This window comes from Onthophagus taurus, chromosome 2, assembly GCF_036711975.1.
Source record: "Onthophagus taurus isolate NC chromosome 2, IU_Otau_3.0, whole genome shotgun sequence".
In the NCBI taxonomy this organism is placed as follows: domain Eukaryota; kingdom Metazoa; phylum Arthropoda; class Insecta; order Coleoptera; family Scarabaeidae; genus Onthophagus; species Onthophagus taurus.
In genome coordinates this window covers 17,116,918-17,135,610 of record NC_091967.1, presented here as the reverse complement: position 1 = coordinate 17,135,610, position 18,693 = coordinate 17,116,918, and the positions used below count along the sequence as shown (strand labels likewise).

Sequence of the window (18,693 nt, the reverse complement as noted above, 5' to 3'; positions counted from 1 at the left end):
TGTACGAACAAACCTATCATTTAGGTTTAACATTATTCAACACCGGTATTAATGTATACACAAAATTAAATTAAAAATTATAGGATATTTTAAAATTAACGTTCAATTCGTTAATAATGAATACCCCCACAATTTTTAATTATTGATTTTTTAATGTAGATAGAAGTACAGCCAGTAACTGGTGGTTTTAAGATGAATTGTATACATACTTTATTATCACTAGTATTTTATTTCCGCACTATATCATTCACTAATTGTTGTTCACTTTGTTTATATTTGTTTAACTTTGTTTATCTTTTTTATTGCTTCTCCCTTCTATGTTGATTTTTTAATTAAACACGTTAGTTTACATGAAAAACTGTCATCTAAGCCAGATTGTTAAAATCCCGTATAAAAGCCACGCTTTTAAAGGAATTCTAAATAGTTCTTTTGATCCGTTTGCTAGACCTGAGAGAAAACATAATACAAAAATTTCAACTTCATCCAACTGGAATGATTAAAAATTAAAACGACTATGAAGGGATGTAGCGAAAGGATTTCTTTTAAAATTTAAAATAATTATACTTTTAATTATATTTTTAAGTACCTTTGGTTTCTTCATCTGACGTTGTTGGAACCATTACCAGAGCCATTAACCGTCGATCTTCGGCAACCTCTACTTCACTAACTTGCCTATACAAATTATAGAGCGAAGCTATGCAACTCAATTTAATTTTTCCACTTTGAAACAATTCCGGATACGTTTTCAGCGTAATAATCGATCGTACAGTTCCTAATCCGGGCAAAGCATCGTAGTTTTCAATCGTTTGATGAATTTCAATAAAATTTTTCTGTTGGATCTGTAAGAAAATGGTTTATCTAAAAAAAATATCATGACGATTATGATGCAATGATATATGAGGCAAACTGGAATAGCTCGTTATTTCACCCAATTCTTTACGCCATCGTTGTTCACGTAACCATGCAGTTTTTAATTTATTAGTAGTCGAAATTTACCGGTAGCAGCTATATAGCGAGGGAAAAAATGGCAAATAAGCGTCGCTTCGCAGACTGCAGCACTTTTCAGAGTCTGCAAACTAATTAGCGCAGAGAGCACCGTTACGCTAATCAGCGAAGCGGCAGAGTAATTACACCTACTCATGCACACGGGAAAGAGAGGGCATAGAGGGCGTCTCTCCTCCGGGTACTTATTATCCGCAAACATCAAATACCGGGTGACTTAACCCTCACTGGTCATTAAGTATGTAGGATTTTAACATTGCCAAAACCATCTCGTTCTTATTAAACATTTTACATCATTATTGAATTTTCAAATAGTTGTGTAGCAACATTCAGTCTAAAATTGTTTTCAATCTTTTGCCCTTTAAGATTTAAAACCATTTCAATTGTAAATTTAACAAATCAAAAATAATTTTAATTAAGTAATTAAAGTTATCTTACCTCTTTCTCATTTATGAGCCACGTCACGTTCATGGGCGGATAGGACCCTGGAGTTGTGCAGTTCACTCTCACCTTTGCTCCAGGTGTTACATTTTGCAATTCAGTACGGAGTACGGGCCCCTCGTCCGGAATTTCTAAAATAATAATTTAAAATTACTTTAAAATATCTTACGAAGATGTATAACTCTAAATTTGAATTTTCCTTAATAAACCTCCAAGTTCGCTGGATCACTAAATTCGATCTGTAACCTGGTTAAGTCGAGTGTTGTATCGACTTCGTCTTAAGACACAATAATTTTTGCTGATAATTGCTAATAAGTCTTCCTGAACAAACCTGGAACAGAAAGAACCAAAAGGAAAGAAAGAACCCTAACAAAGCTAGAAAAAAGAACCTAGCCACAAGGTAGAAACGCAAAAACTAATCATAAACTATAGACAAAAACAGGTAGACAGGAAATAAAATCTCTGCGAAGCTATAATGATAGAACCCAGCAACATATTAGAAACACAGAAACTAATCAAGATCTGGCAAAAAGGTCAGAAAGGAAAGAAAAAACTGGAACGAAACAAGAAGAACAGAACCCAACAACAAGGTTGAAACGCAGAAACTTATCAAAACATAGAGATAGAAAGAACCTAACAGCAAGCTAGAAATTTAGCCACAAGGTAGAAAGGCAGAAACTAATCATAAACTACAGGCAAAAATAGCCAGACAGGAAATAAAATCCCTACGAAGCAGGAAGGGAAAAATCCAGCAACAAACTAGACACGCAACAACTTATCAAGAACTAGAAACAGGGAGAACCAGAAGGAAAGAAAAAACCTCAACGAAGCTATAAGGATAGAACCCAGCAACATACTAGAAACGCAGAAATTAATCAAGATCTGGGAAAACGTCGGAAAAGAAAGAAAAAACTCGAACGAATCAAGAAGAACAGAACCCAGTAACAAGGTAGAAACGCAGAAACTTATCAAAACATAGAGATAGAAAGAACAAATAAAAGGAAGGAAGGAAATAAAAAAACCCAACGAAGCTAGAAAAAAAGGAACCTAGCAGCAAGGTAGAAACAAAACGTTTTCAAAATATGTATCAAATCAATTGATAGTAGTATGACTGTGAAAACCAGTAAAATACTGAACATTGGAAATGTACTGAAAGACGACATCACATAGTACAGTACATCAAAATTCATGTTTCAACATTTTTTTCTTTCAATTCCTTCATGGTCACCAGAGGGTTTACGCAGCTTTATGCTCACTTAGATGTTGAATACACCCATTAAAAAGTACTAGTGCAAAATACTGGTGTTATGTCAGAAAATCGAGCTGGCTAGTCGATAGGTCCACGTCCTTACCACATCCGTATATTGAGGTGAAACTTCATTCTGTTGCAAGACAATCCAAAGAAAAATACAGTCAGTACTAAATCAAATATGTTGCAAATATATTGATGTTCGCTTAATTGTTTTTGTCATTTATTCACAAAATTCCATTCGGTGAATAATCACGCAAATCGATCTCTTCTTGCGGTCTTCTACACTTCCGGTCTCTAAAAACTTGTTTGAAAGTTCTCGTAAATATTTTCGGTTAATGGAGTTTTCCGGAAACCGTTCATTGAACACTCTTTCTGTTTCATGCAGGTTTCGATCGCCTTGGGCGAACATCATAATTACTTCTATTCTTCACTTTAAGCTTTAATTTACAATTTTAACAATTTTGCGATCTCGCTTCAATAGAGATAGAATAGTTGGGGATCGATATCTCGGCATTCATTCGATGAAGAAACCTGCGGTAAAGTTTGTTAAATAGGATAGTCGAAATGCCCGATTCAATCAAAAGCTTGGGCCTCGTTGAACACACGTCGAAATGCCCGATTCGATATATGCAAAAATGTTGAGAACACAATTACCTCCTTTATTAATTGACCAATTTTAGTTATGAGCATATTGATCAAAATTCTGATCCACAATGAATACGGTGGTGGAAATGCGCGACCTCAAAATTCACAAATTAATTACGTACGGTTGTGTAAACGACTCAGCGATTCTACCGACTGAAAACAAGTACCAATTAGAAAAATCTAAAAGAATTGTATTGATTATGTTGATGAAATTAATAATGCTGTTAATAACAATGATAGAAGAATCAAATTACTTAAATTAGATTACTCAAAACACAACTTGTTTTGAGTAATTAATATTTAATGATATGTTTTGATTGTGTCAATTAATTTAATTGAATTGAGGATGCTACAGCTGAAAATGTATTATACATTTTACTAATCATAAATCATAATACCTACACAACTTCTCATAGATGAAATAATTGTGTATGTCGAATCTCGGTAACGGTTTTCCAAAATTAAATGTTCCTAATTTTTCAGACTTACTCACGTAACAAGTCATTCATTTTAGAGAAATCGAATTAATCCACGCCTTACGGTGTGACGTGAAAGTGTAGCAGAGGTCACACTCGGAGAGACAAAAAGCGGTGATTGATGGTCTGCTACGGAAGACGATTTTGTCGAATAAAAAATATATATTTATTAGAATGTAATAAAAATCACTCTGAAGATAACTGCGTTTCGTTTTGGTCAAAAAATTGTGTCGACCACATCGTAATAACATTCTCTGACTGTACATTTTCTTGTCAATCCATACTCCAGCTTTGGAAATTCAAATTAATCCTAACAATTTTCAAACAAAATTAGAGTTTTGTTCAAATTATAGAGATCAATACAAAAACAGCTCGCATTCACATTCTAGAAACCGATTATCCTTGCCTTCTTCGCCGTCCAAACTTTGTTTTATCATGACAAATATGGCCATAAAGCGCTGAAATGTTCTGGGCCGTGTTATTTGCTCTATTTGTTTTTTTTATATCAACAAAAACATAATTAACACATAAAAAACCAATAAAAAGAATAAAGGTTTTTTAGAAAAGGATGAATTATTTCAAATCCTTTTTTTTTTGTTTCGAAATACTTCAAGTTGATTTTTTAGCTCTATGGAATGTTAGTCAATATTAAAACTAAATGTTTCACAGATTTAATGACTCAAGTACAAATCTTATTCGGGTGATACACAAAATATGTTCAAATACTTAGTGTAATACTCTATGTTTATACCAAAAATCAACAAAATTTGATTCTCGGAAACATTTTCTTGTTAGTGAGCCACATGATATCAAACTCAGGTTCAAGATGTTGTTATGTGTCAATAATGTCACAAATGATGTCATTAACATAATCACTTCTTTCTATATTCGTGGCACTTTTAATACGATAAAAATTTTACAGTGCAGATCAAGATGAATTGATCAAAGACATCCTGAATAGAGAGGCTAGGAGGGAAACCTGGAGACAGAACGAATTTCCAGAATGCTGATTCAGGAAATTATACTTGTTCAGCTTCTAATACCGAGCCAACATCGATGTGTGTATTAAATAAAATTTCGCCAACCTCTTCCACCTAATTTCTCAAGAATAGAGTACTTATATTATCTGTCTTATCTGAAAATACACTGACTGAATATACTGAGTTTGGGTGAAGTGGCTGCCTTGTAACACGAGATTGCTTCTACGAGAGCATTGCTCCATTTCTTCAACACAATTGATAAATTTAACGAAGTCTTTTTTAAGAGCAACATTTTTCGCGCTTAACCTCTATTCATTTAAACGGTACCAAAAACGAAGCAGAACTCCAATCTGGTTCCTGATAGAGTTACCAAACTTCTTCAGAGTAAATTGTATATAATCAATAATCCTACCATACTTGTAGCTAATAGATATATCATTTAGCTCCTATGTGGCTATGTTCAAGCAAAAGTAGATTTAAGGGTGACTACAAAGCAGCAGTGGGCACCTTTGAAGTGGAATTCTTTGGAATATTCCAACATATAGTCACACTTAATACCAGGTATGCTTCTCTATACGGGTTGGCGACACTTGAACTCTGTACTTTACATCTGCTTGCTTAAATTTAACTTTTCTACTATTACTTTTCGTTTATGAAAACGTTCTTAGCGTTCTCCGTGATAAGTAGCAAAGATTTCATGTCTTATTTTCCGATTTAAACTTCCATTCAAGCTGTAGATCCAAGCTTCCTTGTAGATTTAACAAAGTTTGTCAGAGTTCGACTCTATGGACTCGATAATCCCATCATACTTACAGTTAATAAATTACATATTGTTTAGCGTATCACTTTAACGTATCTATGTTAACAACAGATTGAAGGGTGACATGATCCCCAATCAACACTAGCTGTGCTTGTATGTATGAGTTGCCGACACTTCCCACATAATTAATTATCCGATAACGACATAAAGAAAAGATTTTGTAACATGCGGGTGGAACAAAATCGCCCCTATAGAACCACGAATTCACGAAACTAAATAAAATTCACCAACAAATTCACTATAGATTAAAAAACAACAACAAAATACCAAACGTAGGAATTTAGTACTCAAAATCCACTAATAGGCAGCAACACTAATAGTAAACCCGATCGAACAAAAAAAATCGGACAACTCCACCGAAAACCTTGTTTCACCACGAACTTTACTACAACCCAAATGCACCTCTATTGTTTAATAACTGCTTATATCTGCTTTTTGGTTTTCCTTGTATTGTTTTCTTACTATGTTTCGTTTAGTAGAACTTTTCTAATGTTCTCCGTGAAGATTAGATTGCATCTGCCTCCGCTTTATTTTTAATAATTTGGAAAGATATGATTTCTCTTGGAAGATATCGAATCTGACTATAACTTGATTTAATTACCTTTTCTGATATATAATAATATATAGTAATTGTTTCATATTGATTTTCACTTGGTGTGATTAAATATTAATTATTCAAGAACAAGAACCGAAAAGAAATGCAAGAAAATTTTCAGCAACAATAAGTTGTAAATGTAGACACTCTAATAGAAAGAGGAAAATATGCGCAGCACCTGCAACAACACACGGACCGCTACTGCTACATCTGATGACCGTAATAACGATAACCTAGATAGAGGATGGTATCCGAATCATTTCGCATAACGCGTTTCGTGGGAAAGAAAGTCGTTAAGAAGACAAATGGTTCTTGTCAAATTTGCATCCAAGGTGAATTAATATAAAAGATGGGGTGATATTTAATGTTTTCTTCTTCCCCCTTTAATTCTACTTTTCAGCATACCATTACTGTTAACGTTAAAAAATCTGTTTGCTTTATTGATTTTTCTTTTCCAATATATCATGAAAAATGTATACAGAAAATCACGATTTATTTAATCTGTGTTGTTAAGCAAGTAAAAAATGGCTAAAGAAATACATAAAATTCCCAAACTTCTTTGATATTCTGATTGTTTGTATCCTATATTGTTAAAGGAATCCTATTTGGTAACAAAGATGAAGATACTTACCAGCAACGAGCATATGTGCTGAACGAATTTCCGTATGAAAGAGCGGGGCATCGGCGGAGACTTCACATTTATACGTTCCGGCCGTCTCCCTGACTACTTCAGTTAAGGTTACCTCCCGAGCATTCGATCTTGACATCTGCAACGAAATGAATAAAAGACTTATTTTCGTCCTTTGAAATTTTCCATACGATCCCATCTTCGTCATCATAGATCGGAATAAATGCCTTTCGCAGAAGTAATCAAATTTTATTTTCACATAAACGTTTAGAATTATGAAGTTTTAAATTAATTCAATTTTGTATAAGTTTAATAAAATTAAACGGTTAACATTCGTATTACTCCATTGATTATACGAAAATATAATTTCAACCGTTAATTTATTTTCAGTTTACGGTATGCTTGATAATTTTGGATATAATATCCATGCAAAAATAATATTCACTAATTGAGTCAGTTACAAACTTTCCCATCTCATTGGAAAATATATTTCAATAACTCTATTTTACTCGTGAACTTTAATGAATCATTCTGATAGACAAATGTATAAATCATATCTGTTACGTTTATAGCTACGATTCTGGTCTTTGGTGAATGTTAATACATAGGCGATAACGTTTCATGTTTACTACCAGCCCCAAGGTATATTCGGGCCAATACAAGGTTTACACCTAACATAACGTTGCTACCCATGAAATTCAATTATGCTACACACAGTCACACGTTCCAGAATATGCACACGTTCTCTAAATGGCTTCCAGATAACTTATTATTACACCTTACATTATTCATTTATTTAGACGTGCAAAATAAGTAAATATAAATCAATTTTGTTCGATAATAAATTAACGTGAGTTATACAAAAGTTTGAGTCGAGGGCTACTTAAAACTTATCGAATTTATGCAATCAAGTAAATGCTTTAATCCCGAAATCGATACGGTCCCGGCAAATCCATGCCACCATCGTTCTCGTCGTATTGAAAGTTTAAATTTATAACTTGATTTACCGCATTATGCTAACAAACGCGGAGATTCGTCCGCAGTACCAGGAACGTTACAGTGAGAGAGGAAAAAGTGGCGAAAATTTACATAAATTAAGGCGCGCCGTACGCCGACTGCATACTTTAAACCTTCTTATACACTCTAGCATTGGGTGGTTGCTTGGTTGGTTGGGTTTTCCATTTCGCAATTTGCTTTTGAATTACTAGTGGGAAAAATCATTTCATGAATTTTTCAGTATCACTATATCTGATACTAAACACTAAAATTCAATAATACCAAGTAATAAAATATTTTTAGAACTACAGTAAAACTTCGATATATCAGACTAATACGGGGAAAGGAGTGTTCTTTATAGTCAAAAGTCCTTCTAGTTCTTGGTTTAGTGTTAGTACTAGTTTTAGTTAATAATAGCTAACACTGAATAGTAACTAAAACTGGAACTAACATTAGCATTAGAACTAACACTAGAACTAGAACTAGAATCATTCTGGTTTAGCCATGTTAAGAGACATATGGCTAAATCTAAATGATTCTAGTTCTAGGTCTAGTGTTAGTTCTACTTTTAGGACAACAAAAATATACAGCAATCTAAAGCTGAATAACAATTAAAATTAGAACTAACACTAGACCTAGAACTAGAATCATCCGGGTTTAGCCGTCTTAAGAGACGTACGGCTAAATCCGAATGATTCTAGTTCTAGGTCTAGTGTTAAACTAATACTAGCATTAGTACTAACACTAAACCTAGAACTAGAAACATTCGGGTTTACCCGTGCGATTCTATCAATGAGCGCTGACATTTATATTTAAATATACTGATGTATTAAATGGATAATTTAATTCAGTTTTATTGTACACATATTATAAAATAAAAAATGTATAAAGTAAATTGATATGTTGACTTCTTGTGGTAAAACAATAAATAATAAAGCCATTAACTTACAGTATAAAATTTATGACGTGACGTTAATTTATAGACCAATTAAAGTACCCTTTTAAGAAAAATGAGGTGTTGTTGTAAGGTTTTGTTATTAGCGGTAGTTCGGTTCTGGTATTCATTAATTACATCTTCTTTTGATGGAATTAGTTGCATTATTTTATCCCGAGACCCTCACTTACACTGACGGAAGCACTCGGGATCATAATTGTCTCTTCTTTAGAGGGCGGACAAACGATAAATGCGTTTTCTCTGACGGATTTTCAACGGTTGTCGCGCGTTGTAGCCCACCCAGTAATTAATTAGCCCCGATAAAACGAGCGGACCGTTAAAGTTTCCGGTCCACCTATAGAGAATGGTAAAATGAAAATTAAAGGAGATCGATGAGAAATAAGAAGCCTAATTAAAAGTGAACATCAGCAAGTCTTAAGATGAAAAGCTTTTCATTAATAAGCTTTCTTGTATAATAAATTGGTGAAGTTTCGAAAATCTTTTTTATCATTTATTGGGATACAATAAAGACATTTTTAACACGGTATACATTTTATGCTAATCACAATCACGAACACGATCTCTCTATTATGTTTAAGGATACACAACATTATCACAGACCACGGTGGTCTTTAAGTAAACTACACGATATAACGGTAGTTTAATGATCTCGCTCGATAGAAGGAAGGGTGGTGGTAACAGAATCTTAGTACTTACATCGACAGTGATATAAGGTATCGGGAACACTTTGGACGGTGGAGATTCCTTCGGCACGTATCGATAGAACTCGATGTCGTACTTGTACCACTTGATGGAGTAAAGGGCGACATCTTCCAGGTCATAGTAGCAGGATAATGTCACGGTGTCTCCCATTCTGACGACTTCTGGTACTCGAATATGCATGTTTCGGAGTGCAAAGAAACCTGAAATAAATTCAAAAACAACAGTTTTCTCTTTGTCATATTTATGGACATGAGTAATGAAACAAACACGTCGAATTACAGGTGATGTAATCGTACTTTCAACAATAGATCAAGTGGTAAACACCACTAATTGGATTTGACTGTTAATGTAGTACCTTGGTATCGAATACGATATTTGGTCTTCGATTAGAATTGCATCGTTGTTTCTCGGCAAATAAGCACACATTCCAAGTCAATAAACCGCTTAATTATCATTTCACCATATCAACAACAGTTGCACTTGATGTAAACTGAATTTGTACTGCTTAGATAATAAATCATACTAGTGAACAAATATCGATTACATGTTAGAGTAGAATAGTCATATTTAGAATACTATTGGTATAGTAATACTCATTACTTTTCAAAGTAATTTAAGGTGTAATTGTTTATTTAACGCTTAACCCTTTGTTAGAGTGTTTTTATACAAATAGAGATTGAATACAGCGATAATTATTAATTGAAGAGATATCTCATAATTTTACAAAATATACAAAATGATTGACGATATGGTAACATGGTGTATTAATTAAAAATGTTAATCAAATTGGAAATATCTTGATATGCGTGCACACAACGTCGGTTCGCATTTGCGTTATAAACTGCAGTAAATTATGCCAGTATAAATCCTGCATACATTAAAGCTTCGACTACCGTTTCCGTGTTGTCAAATAATACGGCGTTGGATTTAGCAATAGCAACAACGACTGCGGTGCATTAATGTGTACGTACCGTGATGGTGTAGCCAAAGAATAAATGACAGTAATATACTATGGGCTATGTTATCTGACTAAATAGTAATAATTTAACAATACACACATGCTCAGTACAGATTTTGTTTATCATTTATATTACATATATAGATTATTTTAAAACAATGTTTAGATATTATAAAAGAACCTTATCCGAAAATAAAGTATAGAGTATTGACATACTTTTAAAACGGAGAGTCTTTGCGTTGTTATGATGTATCTATATGTTATGATGTATATCGGAATTTTGCATTTACTAATGAGCTGTAATTATGTTTCGTAGTACTTTATAATGAAATATTTGAGTACACTTGATGCCAAGTTGTTGGTACATCACGATCTAGGCAACAAGGTTTTCCTAGTTGCATACTAGGCAATCCCCGAAATTAAAAGTTATTTCGGACTTGGTCAAAACTGCTCGGGCAATGTGCGAATTGCCTAGTCAATCTTAGGTGTGCCAGCGTAACGGAGATTGCCGGTAACATATGAAAAAATCAGTATGAAATGAACACAAAACATTGTCTTCTGTCCATAGCGATTTGGCCTTGCAATAAATGTTGATGTTTGCCTGGAGTTACCCATAATGTTTTACACTTAGGATTCTCAAAATATAGTCACTTCTCATCTCCAGTCGCAATTCGATGGAATTGACTTTCTTTCATATCTGACGAGCAGCATTTCGCAAGTGGTTCTACAGTTTTCAAAAAAACTTTATTATTACAAATTTAGGGCATGAAGAATGTTCAACATGTGAATCAATTAAAATACAGCCACCTCAAAAAACAATCTAAACACTTTTGTGACATTTGCCAAAAATTGGGAAATACACAACGATTAGTATGTAGAGATTCGTTAATTATATAAGAAGCACGCAAAAGGGATTACGTTTATACATTACCACATCGTACTCCACTAAAGTTTCTAATCGCGATCAAATTACGTTATAGAAAAGTCTATATAAAGTGGTGCTTCAGATTTTGAGTTGAATACCTGCCCCAAGGTTTAGAGGAAGGTATTTATTTGGTAAGATTTACTACGGCTTTACGGTGGAGATGATAGGGGTTATTTGAGGGCGTCTCTAGTTCATTAACTTCTACTTACCTTGTGATTGCATCTAAATTCTAAGACGTATTCAAACATACTAATTAAAAATTGGTAATCTCCTACAATATTTATTAACCCCTTACGTAGTTAACTGGAATTAAATTTAATTGAAAATAATATAGATTTGATAGAATATAATAATTTCAATTGTTATACTTCATATTTCAAGTGTTTGGTAAATATAAAAATTAAATAAATAACTTAAAAAATATTGAGCAATTACAAAATGAAGTTTGAGTTGTTTTAATTTCTTAACTAGATTAATTAGTTTTCCTTTCATCACTGAAAATGGATAGGTAATTGAGTTGAAGTGACCATAACACACTTACTAACATTGTGTACGTTAATAGAGTATACTAGTTTTTCACTACATAGATATTTAACAAGTACCGTTAACAATTACTACTTATATGATTAGAATCTGAGGATTAATGAAACTGACATATCTCAATTTCTTATAAGTCTCTTTATAACAAGGATAAGAAAAGTGATATCTAAATTTATGTTAATTCTCAAATTGTTCTGATAGTATAATTCTATCAAATGATTTTTCAACATTTTAGAAAAATACAACAAATGAAACTATGATACACGAAGTTAAGCCCCGAATCGTATGGGGTTTTGCATGTACAGTGTTTAACCGATTTCGATGAACAATATCTTATTCGAGAGCTTAATCCTGACCAATACGATAGTGGAAATGCTCGATAACGGAATTCGAAATCTCTTTAAAATTCCACTAAAACGCCAAAATAACAAGAAGCCATACGAAAACATTGCAGTCGTTTCTATCAAGACCTATACGTCATACGATTCGGCATTTCTTCAATCGAAATTACTCTCAGAATGTCACCGAATTCGGCTACTTGTTTGTACACGCACTGAGGCTGGAAATAATTAATTTTGATTAAACCGCTTATAACTAGGGTACCCTTTGACGGCTCTCTGAATACGATTGCTGATATTTCCGATCTCAAAATTCGCTAATTAACTGCGTACGAATGTTCAAATAACTCCGTAACTCTATCGATTGAAACTCTAGCCGTCAAGTATAAAAAAAATTAATTGTGTGTAAATAATTTAGCTTCAGAAGAAAGTAATGTTACAATGTTGAATTCGAAAGTTAAAAGATTTATGTTGATTAACTGGATGAAATTGATAATGATGTTAATAACAACCGGAATATGTAAAGATTGCAATAATTATACACATTGCAACTAAGAAAGTTATAAAAATTAAGAGTATCAAGCAAATAAAAAAATTCGAAATCAGTACACTGTAGAATTTAGAAACATTATGTAATGTTTTTTTATCATGACCATCTCTCTCTTAGTGTCCATTAAAATAATGTAGATTTGTAATTAAAAGATACTTTTATCTGCTACCTTGACCATTTTACCTTCAATCAGTTTACTTTCTCATCCAAAGTATCCTTTAGGTTGTTTTTGATTTTGGACGTTGTTCAAGATGCTCTGGCCATTCAAAAATTGTTAATCAATCATGAATGGTATACATAGGAACATAGTTTTTGGCAGTCTCTAACGCACAAGCTCAATTTTGTATACTTCTATGTAGGTATAACCGGTTTTGAGAAACTTTTGCTGGAATACAAGTATCACAAAATAACGCCAGCTTTGTACGAAGCTGATATGTATATTAATCAATCATGAATGGTATACATAAGAACATAGTTTTTGGCTCTTTCTAAGGCACATACTAAATTTTGTATACTTCTATGTAGCTATAACCGCTTTTGAGAGACTTTTGCTGGAAAAAGTTGGAATTTTGTGTACTAGCAAAGTGCTTATATTTTGGCTTCTATTCTGACTAATACAAGTATCAGAAAATAGCGCCAGCTTTGTACTAAGCTGATGTGTATATTTGCATAAAAAGAGTCCCAGTTTTCATACTGGCTCTTAGTATTCAATTCTGACCTCGCATAAAAGAAACCAAGGTTGGGTAAAGCTAATTCATATACGATAAGATTGTACATGCAAATTTTTCTGCTATAGTACATAGAGATTCGGTAAAAAGAGAGATAATCTTTACGATCGCAGAAACAATAGATTAATCAAGGCAACAAGTAGAGTTAAGACATAAAAGCTATAAAGAAAAATATAACGTAGAAAAAGGTTGGATGAATTAATTGAGGCGATAAGAGAACCTATGGTGAAAACAGAATATATATACATGTAACAAATGATATAAAGTGAGCAGTAGGATAGGGAATGCAAACCGGGAAGCAAGGAAAGGCTTAAATTGTGAAACAAAGCTCAGGGATAAAGAAACCACATTCGTGAACCCCAAGTCTCGTGCAGCATATGAAAAAAATGACAAATCTGATAACTTATTTTAAGAGACAGAGTTTGATGAAAATGTGGGGAAGGTAAAGTAAGCCGCAAACGAGATAACAACCTATATATTATAATTTGGGTATGTATGCATGTTAAGAAGATTGTAGAGAAGGAGTAGGGCAGTGAAATATGAGGAGGATTAAAGAAAGTAACTACACCTAAATATATAACAATACTCTGTAGACATGAAAAAACCCACGGAAGCGATATAAAGAAAAACGACATGTTTTATTAATATTGAATAAAGTAAAGAAAAATACCCGTCGTATTCAAGCTCCCAATATTAATACACGTTCGAGTGTTCAACTTCTTATCTTTTCTCTGGATATCTAGAAATTTCCAAGATATAAGAATGGTCACACTTTTGAGACTGTGTACATAAGGTTTTTGGTGACTCTTTTCTTTGTTTCTTGTTTATATACAATGCAAATTGCAAATTGGATCGTAACGTCGTGTTTTTCTAGAGGAAACACAACGGATCTGGTAATCCCAGAGTCTGACACATATATAATTCAGAACAGTGGGAGTATCAATTATTCAACTTCGGGGTTCATATATTTAGGTGGATGCCTGACGCTCCAGGTCGTAAATAAATTAACTTCAGAAAAGATCGCTATTCCGTAGGATCGTATTTTATTCCGTGAAGTGCACACCTAGAGATTTCGGAAATACTCTTATCGCATGACAATTAAATTTATATCCCTTTTAACGAATAACTAATTATTTGTTCGAAATTTATCATTCTGTTGGAGGTTGTAATAAAAATGAAATACTTTTTTCTATTTAAAGGTGAATACTTTTTTCAAACATTTCTATTTTCTTTATTCAAGTAGATAAATCACGTGGTAGTAACGTATCCACCTGCATATGATTTTGACGGCGATTTATTAACGGGAGCGGCGACCGGGAATCCTCCTTAATGTATGCGTTCCGATTTCGAATAATAGATAGTTTCACTGTTCTGAATTATATATGTGTCAGACCGGGATTACAACTAGGGTGTTTCCATTAGGATATAACATTCTATGCTACGCCACTGTAATTGTAATTCAGTTTACGTCCAGAGTTACCGATGTTAAAGCACTCAGTATGTAACTATCCAAAGGACCTTTACAGTATTGCAAATAGCTGTTTAAGTTTTGATGTTGTTAGCTACTTACAGGCTTAACATATTTTAGTTAAGAGATAAAAAACATTTTTGAAATCAACAAAATAAACGGCTTTCGATTAATCTTGGTAAATACACCAAAGTTCAGTTCAATAAAACTGAATCTCTGTATGGCGATCTTTTTTATTCTAATGTATTTACGAGCTCGGCCGTCAGGTATTCGCTAGGATATATGGGCCCTGATCTTGAATAATTGATACATCGACTATTCTGAATTATAAATGGCGCGTGAGCCGGATTGTATTCGTTCCGATATTTTCTATTTACCTCTGGGTTTTTAGTTTTATCTGTAGTTCAATTCCATTTGAATAACAATATTTTTAACAACATTTTTGTCTTGTTCGGTTTTTGATGCTTTGAATTGTTTCATTTAATGTTATGTTCAATAACAGAATAAAAAAAATACATTTTCTATGTTACATATTGCCTAATGGGGGAAATAGAGAAAGGTGGAAGTTTCATTTTGACGAATTTATCTGAAGAATTTGAGGAACAGTTATTCCCGTTGGTGTTAAAACTTGCTCCCGAAGACTTGCAGAACAAGCTGGCTTCTTGCACTTGATAAACATCATCCATTATCAAAGCCAAAAAAGTGAAGCATTACTATCGAGCGACTTGAGAAACGAAAAGAAACTGCCATTGGCTTCATTAGTGTCTATGAGAAACGAAGTCACATTCCTTTGCGGCATATACTTAAATGTCGAGTAATTCCCTGGATACAGAAATTGAAGTCATCAATTAGTATGTGTCTAAATATTGCACAACTTTTTCTTGGTATGTCACTGACAACGACTTTAGGTCCTCCTGGGGAATGGTTACTTTGCTTATAATAGCTTCGTCGTTATTCAAAAAAATTAGATTTCTGTCCCGTAAACGGAAACTGAGGTTCAATCACCGCAACTTAGTAGTAACCTGCTCTTCGATCGTTGCATTGAGTGAGATTGAGTGACCAAAGGCAGGTTATCGCATAATTAGATACCTTCAAACTTGGCCAGAGCCGGGAAGTCAACGGCAACTACCACCATCGCAAACTCTCCAAAGAGCTAAGAGCCCAAACCAACCAGACATGCTTTCATCCTCAGAGTCAATCTTTATCCAGAACTTATTAGACAAGTTATCTTTGGAGACCCGCTACAGACATGAATACAAACTGGCGCATAAAACTTCAAGGAAAATTGAGATGGTTGTAATATTCTTCAATATCTATGGACTTGAGAGGAAAAGGCAGCGGAGACCTTAGCATGACTTGCACCGGAGATATTTGATTAATTAGGTCCTAAGTTTGTTCATATAAATCTATTGTGGGTCTTTTGAGACTTATCTTATTATTGTATTGCTAATATATTGAATAATGTCACCAAAACCTATGAAATTTTCATGTCAAATCCCAGTTTGACTATTTTAAAGACATTCAGTAAACTGATCAAACTTCTCTTGAACGAGAAACTTATTTTGAATATCACATATAAGACTCTGCTATATCATAATGGCACACAACTATTATGATAATAATCTCATTTTTTATTATTTATTTCCGACTTGCTTGTCAGAATTTCTCATTGTTCTATATCCAACAAGATTCTTATAACATCAAAGACCATCTGCTTAATGGAACCGGTCAGATATATTACCTTAGTCCCTCACATCGTCATAGCTTCATTGGATGCTGTTCACGAATGTTCCTATTAAATTAGTTCTTGAACGTACTGAGGTAGATTGAAACCGTATAGCTCTATATAGAGAAATTCCTTTAAATTGGATGTTTGAGATGATTGACTTGATTGATGTTCTTATGGGAGGCAGTCAATGTCGTGATACAGAAACTAAAGTATAGCACTCTAGGAGTTCACGCAGCCAAATATTGCTATGGAACTTAGGTTGGATATCTACTTATCCAAATTATCCTGCCGATTAACCTTTCTCTTCATGTCTATGCAGCAAGTAGACAGGCTTCTGAAGAAGGACATCATGGTGAGACAAGGGACAGTTAGCAAATGATGGAACGTATCTCCTTTAAAATGGTCTGGAGTCTATAGAAAGTGTGGGAATCCGAAACAGCCCCATAAAATAGATTTCAACAACACAAAGAAGGCTTTTCAAGAACAGCTACTATTACAAGAGGGTGACCAGAAAAGCTAAGAAATGTTTCGTTATAAGAGCAATATTAACACACAGGATGGTATGGGGCTCAGCCGAACTTGGAGAATATTAATGGGAATATAATTGATGACTTCATTTGACATTTTTGAACTCCTTTGTTTTTCGTGCGGCATAATCCAGAATTCTGAAAGAAATATAGCCTTAACGTTGTAAGTTGCAAGCTAATCAAATTGTTTTATCAATGCAAGTGGAGATTTGCTAAGTGTACCTCTAAGCCCATCAGGTATATTTTGCTTTATGTCAGAGCAAAACCAATTGTTTTGTATGCAATAGTCAATCAGTCTTAGGTCTTAGGGAGCCTTATGTGTTAATACCACTTAGATGCAGGATTTTGAGTTTGACGCACAATTCTTAAAACAAAATTTACAAATTTCTAAGTTTCTTGTAGAGATTATTAATATTTCAACAACTTTAAAAAGTAATATTGCAATTTGAAGTAGATTTTTTAAATGTTTTCTTTTCTGCGTTAATTAATTTTCAATTTGCAAAATTAATTAATAAGTAAAAGTATCATTTGTCTTTATTTATTTTGTTCGATGTTTAGTTACTTAACAAGAAAATAAAAAAGAAATCCGGGTAAGAAATAAAAGTTTTCAAACTCGTCGGGTTAAAAAAAAAGATAAATACGAAAAGGTAGGAAACGATAGAATAAAAAGGGTCAGAGAGTTGGTAGAAGTTATTAAAGAACACAAAGTTTCCTCTTCTTATTGGAAAGTATAAGGGTGCTGTTTCAATTTATTATAAATTCTTTGCGGATGTTTCTTTGATCACGTCCCGTTGGGCGTCGGCAACTTGCAATTAGAAGTATAACTTGAAAAATGAGAATTTGCCGCAATAAGTTTTATCCTTGTAGTCCCATTGATTAACCTTAAGAAGAATAAAGAATGGTTCATTTATGAACTAGGACGTAAAGTTACGCGGTGAAACTATGAAAGTTATTAATATGGATATTCATTAATAACACGAAGATGATGGTATTATTAAAATATAGCAATTAGGATGAATCCAAATTAATTTCAAAAGGGTTATGGGACGTGGTCGTAAATTCATCGCACAATTCATGTATACTGTCAGTGTGCATGAATATAACAATAACCTGTGATTATTAATTGCTTGCGGATGGTAAAATATTGGAAAATGGTAATTAGCTCACATTAAACGTTAATGGGTTCGTTCACATTAGCCAAACAGTTAAGTTTCTTTCTCAATAATTTTTTGATTTGAAACCTTTACCTTATACTCCAAAATGTATCAATAGTAAAAGAAAAGTTAAAAATAAAATAAGTTATAAAGAAACAACTAAAGTATTTAAAAAAAAAATGAAATAAAAGTAGACTACACAAAAGTTTCTCACCACTTTTGAACCATCGAACTGTTCAGACACGAACATTTTCATTTTGGTTTTATTAAATTGTCAGGAAATA

At 33.3% G+C, this 18,693-nt stretch overlaps 1 protein-coding gene across 1 annotated transcript in view; it reads right to left on the bottom strand.

Annotated features, from left to right (window-relative positions):
• Positions 1-284: 284 nt before the first annotated feature.
• Positions 285-18,693, bottom strand: part of LOC111428821 (uncharacterized) — a 46,784-nt gene continuing 28,375 nt past the window's right edge. Inside the window, exons 3-7 of the mRNA XM_023064525.2 lie at positions 9,487-9,692; positions 6,843-6,978; positions 1,441-1,574; positions 587-839; positions 285-447 (exon numbers count right to left, since the gene is read on the bottom strand). Coding sequence (XP_022920293.1) covers positions 362-447; positions 587-839; positions 1,441-1,574; positions 6,843-6,978; positions 9,487-9,692 — 815 coding nt within the window. The 3' untranslated portion in view covers positions 285-361. The remainder of the gene's footprint in view (positions 448-586; positions 840-1,440; positions 1,575-6,842; positions 6,979-9,486; positions 9,693-18,693) is intronic.